Source organism: Schistocerca gregaria, chromosome 7, assembly GCF_023897955.1.
Source record: "Schistocerca gregaria isolate iqSchGreg1 chromosome 7, iqSchGreg1.2, whole genome shotgun sequence".
Taxonomy (NCBI): domain Eukaryota; kingdom Metazoa; phylum Arthropoda; class Insecta; order Orthoptera; family Acrididae; genus Schistocerca; species Schistocerca gregaria.
In genome coordinates, this window is record NC_064926.1 from 331,187,439 (window position 1) to 331,201,287 (window position 13,849).

The window sequence follows — 13,849 nt, forward strand, 5'->3', positions numbered from 1 at the left end:
AGTATTGGGATTATTAAATTCTTTTTGAAGTCTTAACAAACACCTGCCTCTTATACCACGCTTACTAGGTTGAACAGTTTTGTCATGATTGGTTCGCCTTTGTTCTTTTTTTATAATTCTGCGGAGATGTTGTGTATCCTAAGAGTCTTGTTTTTACTTAAGTCTTTTATTACTTGTTGGATTTTTCTTGCAGTCTTCTGCCCCATCTGTTTTTTGTCTCCTCTGTGCCCTATTTCCATAATATTGTTGTAAATTTCATTTCTATTATGTAAACTTTCTCTATATTACTCCAGTCTTGCAGCTTTCCATGCTTTGCTTTGGTTTGCATAATAGATTTATGCCAGAACTACAGTAGCCAAATAATCAATGATTATTTGCCAGCAATATTACAATGTAGTCTCTTGTCAGCATTGAAGGCTCTGCCCAGTCCCATGTGTTCCCCACTTCCCTGTGCAAGACATACCCAACTAATATTCTACAAACCACCAATTCTTTATTTGGTGAAGGAAGCAGTTACGTACTGTGACAACCTAACAAATTACAAATGTATTATTATGGTAGGGGAGGTATTCCTTATAACTTTTCTCTCCTCATAAGTTTCTCTGATCAGTTAATGTGTTGCTGATTCATTCCCCTCCCATTCCTGTTGTATCTGAACTATTACTCTACCAATAATTATGTCAATAACATTAGATATAAAATTCTAATTTCTTTACCAAAATATTTAGGAGTAACTTCAGATGAGTTCTGACATGTGAAAAACACGGATTAATTGTCATACAAAATGTCACATGACATTAATTAGACACGTGGAACTTAGGGCATAACATTATGTTACTCTGCTACAAAATAAGCATGCTCTGTTTGTTGTAGTTATAATGTGTTAAACAAGTAGATATCACCTTAAATGAAATGTACAAACATTATTTGTTATTTAAGATCTTGTGATTAAGTCTACTACCTAGCATCCTTAGTACCCACAGACATCAGGCAACATAATCAACCCAGGTTATGAGATAGGCGTAGTAGCAGTGGATGTTCCCATCTCACTGAGTGGGTGTGCCTAAGTTCATAAGAATGTGTTGTGTCAACACACAAATAAGATTGGACAGCATGGCAGTCATCAAGTAGTTGGATCAGTGTCAGATACCACGAAATACAAGTCGTCGTATGAGATGACTCCTCAGGACAGCAAAGACCAACAAATGGGGAGTCACTTGCTGAACAGCAAATTTTGTTTGCTACGACAGATCATGGAAGATGGAATTGAATCTATCTTACACAGTTGTGACCTTTCCAGGTATGGGCCTGATATATTTTAACAGATGCACACTTAAGTTTCCGAGGCAAGACATTATTCTTCTTCCTCTTTTACCAGGTACCTTTCCTTGAGAAATATTTTGCAGCAGTTTGTGTGTTCCCATTCCTCATTACATGGCTGTGAGATTTTTCCGCATTTTGCTGTGTTTAGGACTTCATTTTCTGTCTTCATTTTCTGGACATTGTCATTAATAATTTTATCTTTCTGTGACAAACTTAGCATTCTCCTGTATGGCTACATCTCAAATGCCTCAAGTCTTTGTCAGAGTCCACGTAGCAGTTCCATAGAAAAGGATGGGGAATATGAAGCACTACAAAAACCATAATTTTGTTTCGTGTGAGAAGTGGTTGAAGATATTAATCATTTTGCAAAATGTTACTTTGGCTTTATTGACAAGGACTTCTAATTTCTTTGGAGTTAGCCCTTAATTGGTTCCCAGATGAATGTGTGTGTTTACTTGTTGAGCAAGTTTACCATTAATGTTGTGATGACAGTTTGGTAGGTCTTCCTTGATTGAGTGTTAATTTGGTTTTCCTTACAATGATTTATAAGCCATAATGCTCACTACTTTCCATTGATTTGGGATACAGTATGGTGGCAAATATTACAGTATCATTAGCATAGTGGATATTTTTCAGCTACTCATAATTGAAGTCGATACCTTCTTTGATATTTTCAAGGGCATCTTTGAAGACATATTCTGAATAGAGCTTAAATATTAGTGGCAAGAAAATACAACCTGTCTCAGTCCTTGGCATAACTTAAATGTGTCACTTTCTCATTTTCTACTCACACAGCATATTGATTCCAATATAGATTAATTGTGAGCCAGAGGTTTTTGTCATCCATTCCACTATTTTTTAACAACTCGGCCATCTTACATTGTATTCTACCAAAAACCTTTTGATAATCAGTAAAACATGTATAGACTTCACAGTTCATTCACCTGTGTCGAGATGACTGGGTGTTTGTGTTGTCCTCATCACTTCATCATCATTCATCCATGTGTCGAGATTGGACTGAGCAAAGGTTGGGAATTTGTATGGGTGCTGATAAACCGTGCAGTTGAGTGCCCCACAAACCAAACATCACCTGACAGCACTTCTGGAGCCAAATTGTGTAAGTGCCATTTGTTCTTCACAAACTTTGTAGATTATTTTGTAAATAATTTTTTGAATTACTTTCAGGAGATGAATCAGTGACGTCAGTGTTCTGGAACCACAATGCTTCAAAAAAAGTCAAGCTCCGATTGAAGCCAGTTTTGAGGAATGATTACCCAAATTATACATTTTATTGAGTAGTGTTGTCAGCCATTTTATTGGTTGTTCCTCAAACATCTAAAGGAATTCAAGAGGCATCCCATCTAGTACTGCTCTTTTCCCACCTTTCATTGCCATTACTAGGAATCACCCTTCTTCCACGATAATATCTGGTCCTGTTTTTCCTGTGACTTGAGGTGAATCTGGTCTATTATCATGGAAAAGTTCTGCCACGTAGTTTCTCTAAGCAAGTATTTATTCATATTTGTTGATGATGAGCTTATTATCATTGCCTGCTCATGTAGATGAGGTTCGTGCGTGGAAGTTCCCAGCGTTTTTTTTCCCCGTACTGTCGTACAAGCATTAAAGTTGTTGTATTTACTTTGTAAAGTCTCAATACATGAGTGTTTTTGTTTCAATCTTCTTTTGCTTCCCTGATTTCCCCTTCATAATTTTGTTTGGTCTTACACATTAACCTGGGGTTGATTTTCAGCTTTTACCTATTTTTGCCTTTACTGTTTTGTACAAAAACTATATGATTATACAGTTTGATTTTTGTTGTTTAATTATATAGTTTGTGACATGAGTAGATGGAAAACATTCATTGTTTCAGGTCCAGAGTATGGAACAACAGAGGCTGCGTGGAAGGGTGTCTTGGTTGAAGCAGAGAGACTGTGTGATTTGCATCTAAAGGTTAAGGACAATCTATGTAATGATGTTATGAATCAAGTGAAAACGTGGCAGAAAGATACCTACCACAAAGTAAGCATGATTCAAATAAATGTAATAAATCTCTTAATCATACAGCTAATGGAAATTTAATGATTTTTGTATTGTTTTATTTCAGTCAATGATGCAGATAAAAGAAAAGAAGGAAATGGAGGATGCATTTAAGAAAGCTCAGAAACCATGGGCAAAACTGTTAGCTAAAGTAAACAGAGCCAAAAGCGACTACCATGTGGCATGCAAAACAGAGCGTTCTGCTTGTAACCAAGAAAGAAATGCTAATGCTGACAGCTCTTTGTCTCCTGATCAGGTCAGCGAGTTAATGTTGTTCAAAATCAGCATGCATGCATGCGCGTGCACGCACACGCACACGCACACGCACACGCACACACACGCACACCGCTAATTATGGATGGAGTTGTGGTGAAGAGTAATTCAGACCCTATTCTTTGTTTCATGTAAAATTAGAGTGCTTATGATAAGTTGCTTTTGATGTTTGGGTGCCCAGTTCATAGGACATGTCATGTCCAATTTTGTGCAGGCCTGGGTTTTTCAGATGTCACAGTTTTAATTGTGTGTTGGAAGTACTTTGATTCAGGGGACAACCACCTTGTCAACGAAACTACTGTTTGCAACAGTGTTGGGAACAGGGTTTGCCATTGGTTATTGTACATTGTAACAGAGGATAGATGGGGCACACTGTGAGAAGTCATTCACCAATTCAGTGCTGGAAAATAACCACCAGTGGATAATCATACCAACCAGAACAACTTCTTCCCTTTAGGGTATGGAAGCTACTAGATACTAGATAACACATTGCACAGAGATGAGTGTGCTCACTTGACTTGACTGGGCACTCAATGCATGAAAGCACATAACCTGAATTGATTAGTCATGGTACAACAAACTGACAACTGGACACATACATCAAAACCCACATAAAGTGATTCAGCTCATTATTTTTGTGTGAAGGATTTTCCATGACATCGGACTGGGCACTTAATGTGTCAGATATCGCCTCTCACCGGTGAACGATATAAGAGCCTAATTTCTGATTATTTGCAACATATTGTTCGACTGCATGGCCCAGAAGTATACTGAGTGTACCATTGGATCCATAGCCTAAGATGAAATAGTACACATTTAGTGAAGTGCCCTGAAAATGTTGGTAATGCTGTATGTACTGCTCTTTTAAGTACTTTTCCACCTGCATATAGTGATATAATAAAATAGAGCATCCGAACGATATGCTTGTCTTTATATAAGAAACTGCAAACTTGTAACTAAAATAGAAAGAAACAACTGCAAACTTGGTTCAAGATGAGTGCTGTTCATTGTGACAGTGGAGAGTTGTCACTTAAACTTTCCTTTTACATCAGATCTGATTTGTTTCTTAATATTATATATTTTGTTATTTTGCCTATTATAAAATATCACTAAACTGATTGTATTTACAGGTTAAAAAGATGCAGGACCGTGTGCAGAAGTCAAAAGAGGATGTACAAAAAGCAAAAGAGAAATACGAAGCAGCCCTTGATGAGATAAATTCTTACAATCCCAAATACATGGAGGACATGACTGTAGTCTTTGACAAATGTCAAGAAATGGAGGCTCAGCGATTGCAGTTCTTTAAACAGACGATGTTTTGTATTCATAAGTGTCTGAATGTTTCTCAGGATCCAGTGTAAGTAGCAAGTATTCATGGGCTGTATTAGAATTAATGGAATTTGTATTGTTAGTAAATGTGTGGTTTTTGGGGGGGGGGGGGGTGTAGTGAATTAAACACAGGTCAGTTCACATTGCAAACAGGCAAACTCATCATTAATAATGGAGGTGTAAAGGTAACGACTCACCCTAAGATTGAGGCATCAGTGCTCAATAGCCCCATAAATGAGACTGAAATCCACTCAAGTATATGGTAAATTACTACATTTGCTCCTTCCTTTATTTATATTCCACCAAGAACTTTCCATTATCATATTTTCAAACTCTTATTAAGAAATGATGAAGAAAATTGATTAGCTGTGGTGCTGTTGTTGCTCTTGTGTACAAAGTTACTATATTTTTCTTGTTTTACAAATGGTATCTATAGGTGGTAATGTTTTAACTACCATAACTTTTTTGCAGTTTGCCTCAAATATATGAAGAGTTTTACCACACAGTTAACAATGCAGATCATGAAAAGGACTTGAAGTGGTGGTCAAATACACATGGTGTGAATATGGCTATGAACTGGCCATATTTTGAGGTAGAACCTGCATGATAGCTACAATTATATGTATTGTATGAAAATATTACTGCTTCTTTCTTTTTCTGTTCATTGCTAGAATGTAGTGTGTAGTGCATTTTTATTTTACTCTGCCACAACAGCGAGGTTTCTTTCGTAGACGAGAGAAAGATAATGTTGTATATTCAGATGAAAATGATTATTACTTTTCCACAGTTCTTCAGGAACACTGCAAATCAGGAATTAATTCTTTCTTGCTGTTTGTATAAAATATTACATCAGGATGTTTTAATAACCAGCTGTGAGGACATGTCGCGAGTCCTGGTTGGAAAGCTCAGTTGTAGAGCACTTGCCCGCTAATTGCAAAGATCCCGAGTTCTATATTACAAACTGTAGGAAAAGTCATAACTGTATCTACTTTAAATATTTTTGTATGTATCAATAATAAAACTTGTTACGGACTGTCGTTCCCTAATGACAATATTAAGCAAAGGACAGTTGCTACTCACCATATAGCAGAGATGCTGATTCACAGATAGGCACAACAAAAAGACTGTCACAAAATGAGCTTTCAGGCAACAAGACCTTTGTCTAAAATAGACAACAGACACATGTACACACACTCGTGCAGATACAACTCGCACATTTCTAATTTTATAAATGATTGAGCATCCTAGAAACATAGCACGTCTGTGATGTCCCATAAAATTTACTGTATGTGGCACCACCACCTATTTTTAGCCAGGCTTAATGATATAACGAGGCAGAAGAAATGGATACTATTATTTAAAATGGAATCATTATGCTTGAGGGTAAAATTTTGCTATTAGTTTGGAAGCAAGGGGGTGGGTTTGAGTCAGTACATCTGCCTGTGATGGAAGTCTAATCTAGGCCACATTCTATCTGTTCCATACCAAAGTTTTTTTGGTCATAGTTCGGCTGTAGATGGAGAAGGCAGGGAGGAAGCAGTTTATTCACGTGATATAATATACAAATTCATGACATTTAGCTTATGCAAGCTGCAAAAGCTGTAAAAGAATGCTGATGAATTAACTAATGCTTTTGGCAGTTTTCACAAATTTAAATTAATTTCTTTTATTTTGAGCTTTTCTGTCTGTATGTTTTTATAAATAACTCTATGTATATAAATGTGTACCAGAACTGATTCTGCAGTGATGTGATGTGATGTGTGTTGTTTTGCATGTAATCATAAAATGTTCAGTGCTTTCTTTTGTGTGTTGCTGTATCAACAAATTGCTAAATGTTAAAAGTTTGTGTAGTTTCTTTACACACTATAAGTTAGTTATTTATTTATTGAAACATTTTAGAGCATGCATTGCAATGGCATGCCATTAGTTTGTGTGTTTTGAAGCATGTTAGTGACCCTGCACGTGTTTCGCAGGAGTACACGGAGGAGTTCAGGGACATTGCAAAAGGCAAATCAAAGGCGGAGATCCCGATGGGAATCACACTCATCAACCAGAGGCCTGTTGGAGAAGACTTGCATGTAATAATTAAGTTTTTTAGTTGTACAGAATGCTATAATTTGTAGCTTTGTTCTCTTTGTAATAATAGCAGAGAAAATTCCAGCAGAGGAAGCAAGTGTAGGTCTGTTCAAAACCTTCTTAACGGATTAGTAAGTATAGACCATGCAAGAGCTCTTTCTGTCATGTGTGTTCATTTTATTTTTGTTATCACTATTATGAAAAAATTGTAATTTTCTTTAAGTAACGTACACTTTGTCGCAACAAGATGTGGTTTTTCATAGGAGCACAAAGATACACAATTTAAAAGATCTATCACTTCGACTGAAAGTTACCTACACCTAAAATTTTAAGTACCATAGTGTACCACTTGATGATGTGCAGTAGACGGCAGATTTGAGCTCAGAAATATTGATGTGTGTTTCATTCAACATGCTAGTCAGACCTAGTGGTCTGCTGGTAAAGTGTGTGCCTGGAAACTGAAAGATTACAGGATTGAACCTCAGTCAGACATCAGAATATTTTAGTCTGCCTTTAGTGTAAACGTCATCTCCATCAGCGATGTGCGCATGCTTCAAACAATCCAGTAGTGCTTAATGAAGTACTCGTTTAAACTAAAAGCTTGGTAGAAATGATGTCATTCTTTCAATTTATTGACACAGTGGTGTCAACAATCAAATTGTTTGAAGATGAATGATGTAAAGATCTGGACTAGAAATTCAGAAATGATCCCATTATGAAAGCAACCAAGCAGCTGATATTCCGGACTGCAAAAGAGTAAACAATTTATCTGAAATGGTTTGGGAAGACAGTTCTGTTTCAAGGTGAATCTATACTGTAGTGTTACTTATAGAAGAGTAAAGTAAACTGTTAAAGATCAGTGACAGACACCCAGATATTACCATGACAGGGCATGCTAAAAGTAAAAAAGGACAGTGTTGATTGCTTTTGAAGAATTATTGTCACACAAGTGATGCAGTTGCATTGAGATAGAATAGGAATCATTGGCTGAGCCTCCTCCATTCACTGTTCAAATTAATCACATAATATAAAGTATTATATGAAAACAGTGTGTTCAAAGTGTGATGTGTGACATGAAATTTTCTAATACGGATTCTTCAACAGACAGATTAAGTTACAAAATGTACACTGATGAGTCCAAAAATTATGACCACTGCCCACCACAACACTGAATGCTGCTTGGTGGTTGTGTGTGCGTGCGACGACGCAAGGAAAGTATACACTGAAGTGCCAAAGAAACTGGTATAGGCATGCGTATTCAAATACACACATACATGAAAAGTCAGAACAGGGCACTGCAGTGAGCAGCGCCTATATAAAACACTGTCAGATGCAGTTGTTAGACCAGTTGCTGCTGTTACAATGGTAAGTTATCAAGATTGTTTGAATGTGGTGTTATAGATGGCGCACAAGCGATGGGACAGAGCATCTCGAAGGTAACAATGAAATGGGGATTTCCCTCAATGCAACTGCATTTCATGAGTGTACTGTGAATGTCAGGAATCGGGTAACACATCAAATCTCTGATATTGATGCAGCTGGAAAAAGATCCTGCAAGAACTGGATCTACAACACTGAAGAGAATCATTCAGTGTGACAGAAGTGCAACCCTTCTGCAAATTGCTGCAGATTTCAATGGTGGGCCATCAAAAAGTGTCAGCATTTGAACCATTCAATGAAACATCATTGATATGGGCTTTTGGAGCCGAAGGCCCACTTGTGTACCCTTGATGACTGCACGACACAAGGCTTTAAGTCTTGCTTGGGCCCATCAACACCGTCATTGGACTGCTGATGACTAAAAGTTTGTTGCCTGGTAGGACAAGCCTCATTTCAAATTGTTTCAGACAGATGTACATATACGGGCATGGAGACACCCTCATGAATTCGTGGACCGTGCATGTTAGCAGGGGACTGTTCAAGCTGGTGGAGGCTCTGCAATGGTGTGGGGCTTGTGTAGTTGGAGTGATATGGGACCCCTGTTACATCTAGATATGATTCTGACAGGTGACATGTACGTAAATATCCTGTCTGGTCACCATCAACCGTTCATGTCCATTGTGCATCCCGGAAGACTTGGGCAGTTCCGGCAGGACAATGCGACACCTCACATTTCCAGAATTGCTACAGAGTGGCTCCAGGAACACTCTTCTGAGTTTAAACACTTCTGCTAGCCACCAAACTCCCCATGCATTAACATTATTGAGCATATCTGGGATGCCTTGAAGTGTGCTGTTCAGAAGAGATCTCCACCCTCTTGTACTCTTACAGATTTATGGACAGCTGTGCGGGATTCATGGTGTCAATTCCCTCCAGCACTACTTCAGACACAAGTTGAGCCCATGCCATGTCGTGTTTCAGCACTTCTGCATAGTTGCAGGGGTCCTTCATGATATGCAGCAGGCATACCAGTTTCTTTGGCTCTTCAGTGTATAAGTGGAGGAGAAATGATTGGAGAAGCACTTTAGTGATGATGATCCTGAAAATGGGGAAATTCACTCACACACTTTGACATATTTGTATGGCCCAGTGGCTGCAAACTTGCTTCTTAGAATGTGCAAAGCTAGTGAGCTGCTCAAGAAAGACTATCATCAGCAAATTATGGAAACAGGCTGAAGGAGGGTGAAACCACAAGTAGGTGACAAGGTGGACATCGGTGCTCTATCACAGAATGTGGGTGTTAGAAGCTTTGTCACTCTGTATAATAGGATAAAAGTCGATCTGTGGCAAATCTGATTACAGTGCTAGTGTATGCAGAAGTATTTCAGAGCACACTGTTCAGCATGAAGTTCCACAGCAGATGACCCCTGTGTGTTGCCATGTTGACTTAGTGACATTTTCAGTTAAAATTGCAATAGCTACAGGATCATTGAGAGTGGTTCGTGGATCAGTAGGAACATATCATTTGTTTGGATGAATTATTTTTCTTGTTACATCAGGTCAGTGGTCATGTCTGGATAGATCTTCATCCAGGCTAATGCCAACTCTAAATCTGAGCACACCACAGATGCAGGCTGGTGGCTAGGGGAGACATTCACCAGGGCTTCCATGGGACCTGTGGAAGTAATCAAAGGCACCATGACATCTATGGTCTATGTGAACATTTTTGCAGAACACCTGCATCCATTGCTGTGTCTTGCCTGGCAGTTATGGCATCTTCCATCAGGTCAAGTGTCCATGTCACAGGGCTAAAATTGTGTTACAGTGATTTGAGGGGCATGACGAGGAACTTGTGTTGATGTTGTGGCTACCAAAAACTTCGCCCAGTAAGAACCCAGTGGAACACCTCTTGAGACTGTTGGGCACAAGCTTTGTGTCCCTCCCAAGGACTTGTCGAATCCATGCCACACAGAACTGTATTGTATTCCAAAGGTGGACTTACATGCTGTTAAGTGGGGGTCATATCATTTTGGCTCATCAGGGTACGTTCGTTTAAAAAACCAAATTATCCCTTTGTGTTTGCATAAAAAATTTCTGCTTCTGTAGTTATCTTACAAATCACACATCATTCAAATTTTAAAATTTCATTAAAATGCTTCAATTAGATTTACAATTTTAGACCTTGCATAATAGCTCTAAGAACAATGATGTATGTAAAACAAACTGGATTGTTTCCAGTGAGCAGCAAATTGGGTTCATGTTTTTCCCTTACCCCACAAATTTAGAAAAGTGAAGAATGGAATTCCACATCTAAACCCCTATAATGGTCCCTCCAAGCACAGTGCACAGTGCAGTGTCTTCGTATTCGACCTCATTGTCTTTGAAATGATTGACTGTTGGAGTAATTTTCTTTTGACTTGCATTTTTAGTTGTTGTTACTACTAAATTACACTTGTTGTTACTACTTAATTACACAAGTTGTCCTCTTACAGTAGCTCAATTCAAAAATTAAGAACAACTATTTGTTATATTCAGTCCATTTTTAATAATGTAGATGAATCGAATATTTAATGATTGCATGTATTTTGCAAAACTGTAGGCTGAAACATTTAATTTGGCTTTTTGCTGTGATCACCATTTCGAGCATGGCACTCACTTTTCAGACTGCATGACTATTACTTTGGGTTGTTCAAATAATTTGTTGGCAGATAAGAAACTGTACACTATGATAATTGAAATGTGCAAGGGTAGTATTTCAATTATGTTCTTTTTCTGGGTCCACAAATAATTTATGCACAGAATTAAATTTTGACAACAGGCAGTATTGTTACATAGTTGACTGATTGGTAGGAATTATAATACAGAAGTCCAGTAAAATGTAGGCACTCTTTGATAGTTAATATCTTTGTAACAATGACGTATCATTGCAATTTTGCTCGGCAGTGTAGTCCATTGTTTTCTCAACAGATCTTGGTGCGTGTTTATCAGCAGACGACAGTGCAATGATAAATGAAGTAAGATTGTCATTTGAGCAATGCAAGGCCACATTGAAGTGGTACTGCAAGTGCGAAAACATGACGGAGGTACAACGGCAATGTGTACAGAACTTTGCCACCAACATGTACAACAATTTTCCATATTTGGGATAAATTTGAAGCAGGACATGCATAAGGAAAGGTATGGCTGATCAAAACATCACCGAGTCCAGCCTTCCAGTGCTGCTGTGTTGCAACATTTTGTTAGGTCAGCTCAAAAATCTGTGAAGCAGGCCACATGTGAAAGCAGAGTGAGCCAATCAAGTGTATGACTAATTCTGAAGGCTGCAAAGTGGAAAGTGTACCTTCCAAGATCACTGTAGGCTATGAATGAGAACAAGCTGGATGAAAGATAGAGTACTGTGAGTTGTTCGAAGTCATGCTTCGTGAGAATGAACAGTTTGCGGGGATGGTTATCTGGTCTGATGAGACATAATTCAAACTGAACAGTACTGTAAACCACCACAACTGCTTTTACTGGGCTCCTGAAAATCCTCGTGTTCATGTGGACAAACACGTTAATCTACTGTGTGTCAATGTGTGTTGTGGTCTGACATCGCACAGTTCGATTGGCTTATTCTTCTTTCATAGTACTATAACAGGTGATGTGCATCTTCATATACGGCAAACATCGATTTTAGCTGCCATCTGAGAGATGTTTGAAAATGAAAGATTTGACTTACGAAAAGATAGCACTCCGCCTCACTACCATAGATGTGTCAGAGCCTACTTGGATGAAAATATAAAATATCTGGATGCCGGATTGGTTGAAGAGGAGCTGTTGAGTACCCACCACAGTCTCCAGACCTACACTTTTGGACTTGTACCTTTGGGAGACCCTGAAAAATAAAGTTCATCAACAGAAGCCAGCAACCCTGAATGAGCCACAAGAAACCATCAAGGTGCCCTGTGCAGCTATCACACTGGCAGTACTGACAGCCATAGTTCAGTCAATAGTTCAGTGGCATCGAAGTTGTTTGGCTGCTAATGGGGGGCACTTAAACACACAAAATAATCTTCTCCCCATGCAAGAATTGTAACAGTGTATGATTTTATTCCGTTAATATTGACTATCAAAGAGTGTGTACATTTTTCTGGACCACTCTGTATGTGCTCAAACACAATGTCAAAATAGCGTGTTTAGAACTGTGCAGTGACAGAGGGCTATCTACCTTCGCATACAGGTGACGGTGTAGAAAGAAAAATAAAGACATAATGCATGGAAATAGCATTCTGCAACACACTTAGTGACAGCCTTAGTCAATAGGTACTGGAGGGGAGAGATAAGGGAGTGAGCAGTAGTGGTTTAAATTATGCCAGGGAACAGTTGCACTTAGGTATACAGAAGAATTGGTACAAAATTTACAGGAGCAGCTGAAAACTTGGTCGATAAACTCCAACAGGTATACATTTCCCTTAGCCTATAGCTGCTGTGTAACTGTCCTGTTATGGAACTGTTTTGCTGACAGCCTGTTAGACTATTACTGTGGGACTTCCTGTGTATCTTGTAGTGTCTAAAGCATGTATAATAAGCAGGATTGGAAGCAAATTATCCACACCTAATCATACTATCACTTCTGCCAATTTCCAAGATAGAGGTACCAAAAAAGTATCTGAAAGATATCCATTTGACACGCATAAAGAGCTAATTCCTAACAACTAGACATGGACTTGAAATGACTGCTTTTCACTGGCAGCACTCTCCCAATAGAGCCACTAAAGTTTGCCATGTGGACCAGTTCAAAACTTCAACTTCACTACAGCCCCAGGATTGTGACTAGAAGTAGTGCTGCTTTTTCAAAGGCTGGTTGGCAACATTCTATGGCTCCAGGGTATAGGTCTATCTTTTTGCAAATGATCAACACTGAATATAATTCACTAACAGTGAAGGAACTTTATTCTCAGTTAAAGTAGCTGCTTGTTATTGTAATTTTGTATTAATTCCCTTGTAATGGGGTATTACTTACCTTGTGACGGATTTTGGTAATCCAGTACATTCTGTACAGGGTCAAGAGTCCTAAAGTAGAACATGTAACTGTGGTCTTCATTGGATTTTTGCTTACCAAATTCACCAAATGAGCTGTAGAGCAGTTAACAAGTGGAAATTGCCCCGTGTGCAGCACAAGTAGTTGTAAGAAAATTTTCTCATATGATACATTGATGACAATGTGTAATGACTTTTCCTTTAGTGAAGCAACAAACTCAAATCTTCCTTCCTTACAAGTTGATGAGTAAGCCATGAAACAGCTTTGGAGGTTTATCGGTTGTAATAACTGTAAAATGCTCGTGTTACTGTTGAAATTAAAACAACTTAGCTTTGCTTGATTAACATTTTATTGTAAATAGCCATTCTAAAACTGCTTTCATTAAAGTGTAACACAGCATATCTGTGCTAT

General features: G+C 38.3%; 1 protein-coding gene across 15 annotated transcripts in view; it reads left to right on the forward strand.

Moving 5' to 3' along the window:
• Positions 1–13,849, forward strand: part of LOC126281513 (protein kinase C and casein kinase substrate in neurons protein 1) — a 525,973-nt gene that overhangs the window by 491,639 nt on the left and 20,485 nt on the right. For 9 of the 15 annotated variants that reach the window (XM_049980549.1, XM_049980537.1, XM_049980543.1 and 6 more), the window contains exons 3-7: positions 3,194–3,342; positions 3,428–3,616; positions 4,764–4,990; positions 5,434–5,554; positions 6,936–7,040. In XM_049980549.1, the coding sequence (XP_049836506.1) occupies positions 3,194–3,342; positions 3,428–3,616; positions 4,764–4,990; positions 5,434–5,554; positions 6,936–7,040 (791 nt within the window). The remainder of the gene's footprint in view (positions 1–3,193; positions 3,343–3,427; positions 3,617–4,763; positions 4,991–5,433; positions 5,555–6,935; positions 7,041–13,849) is intronic. The other 6 variants (XM_049980551.1, XM_049980546.1, XM_049980548.1 and 3 more) reach the window with 1 other exon arrangement.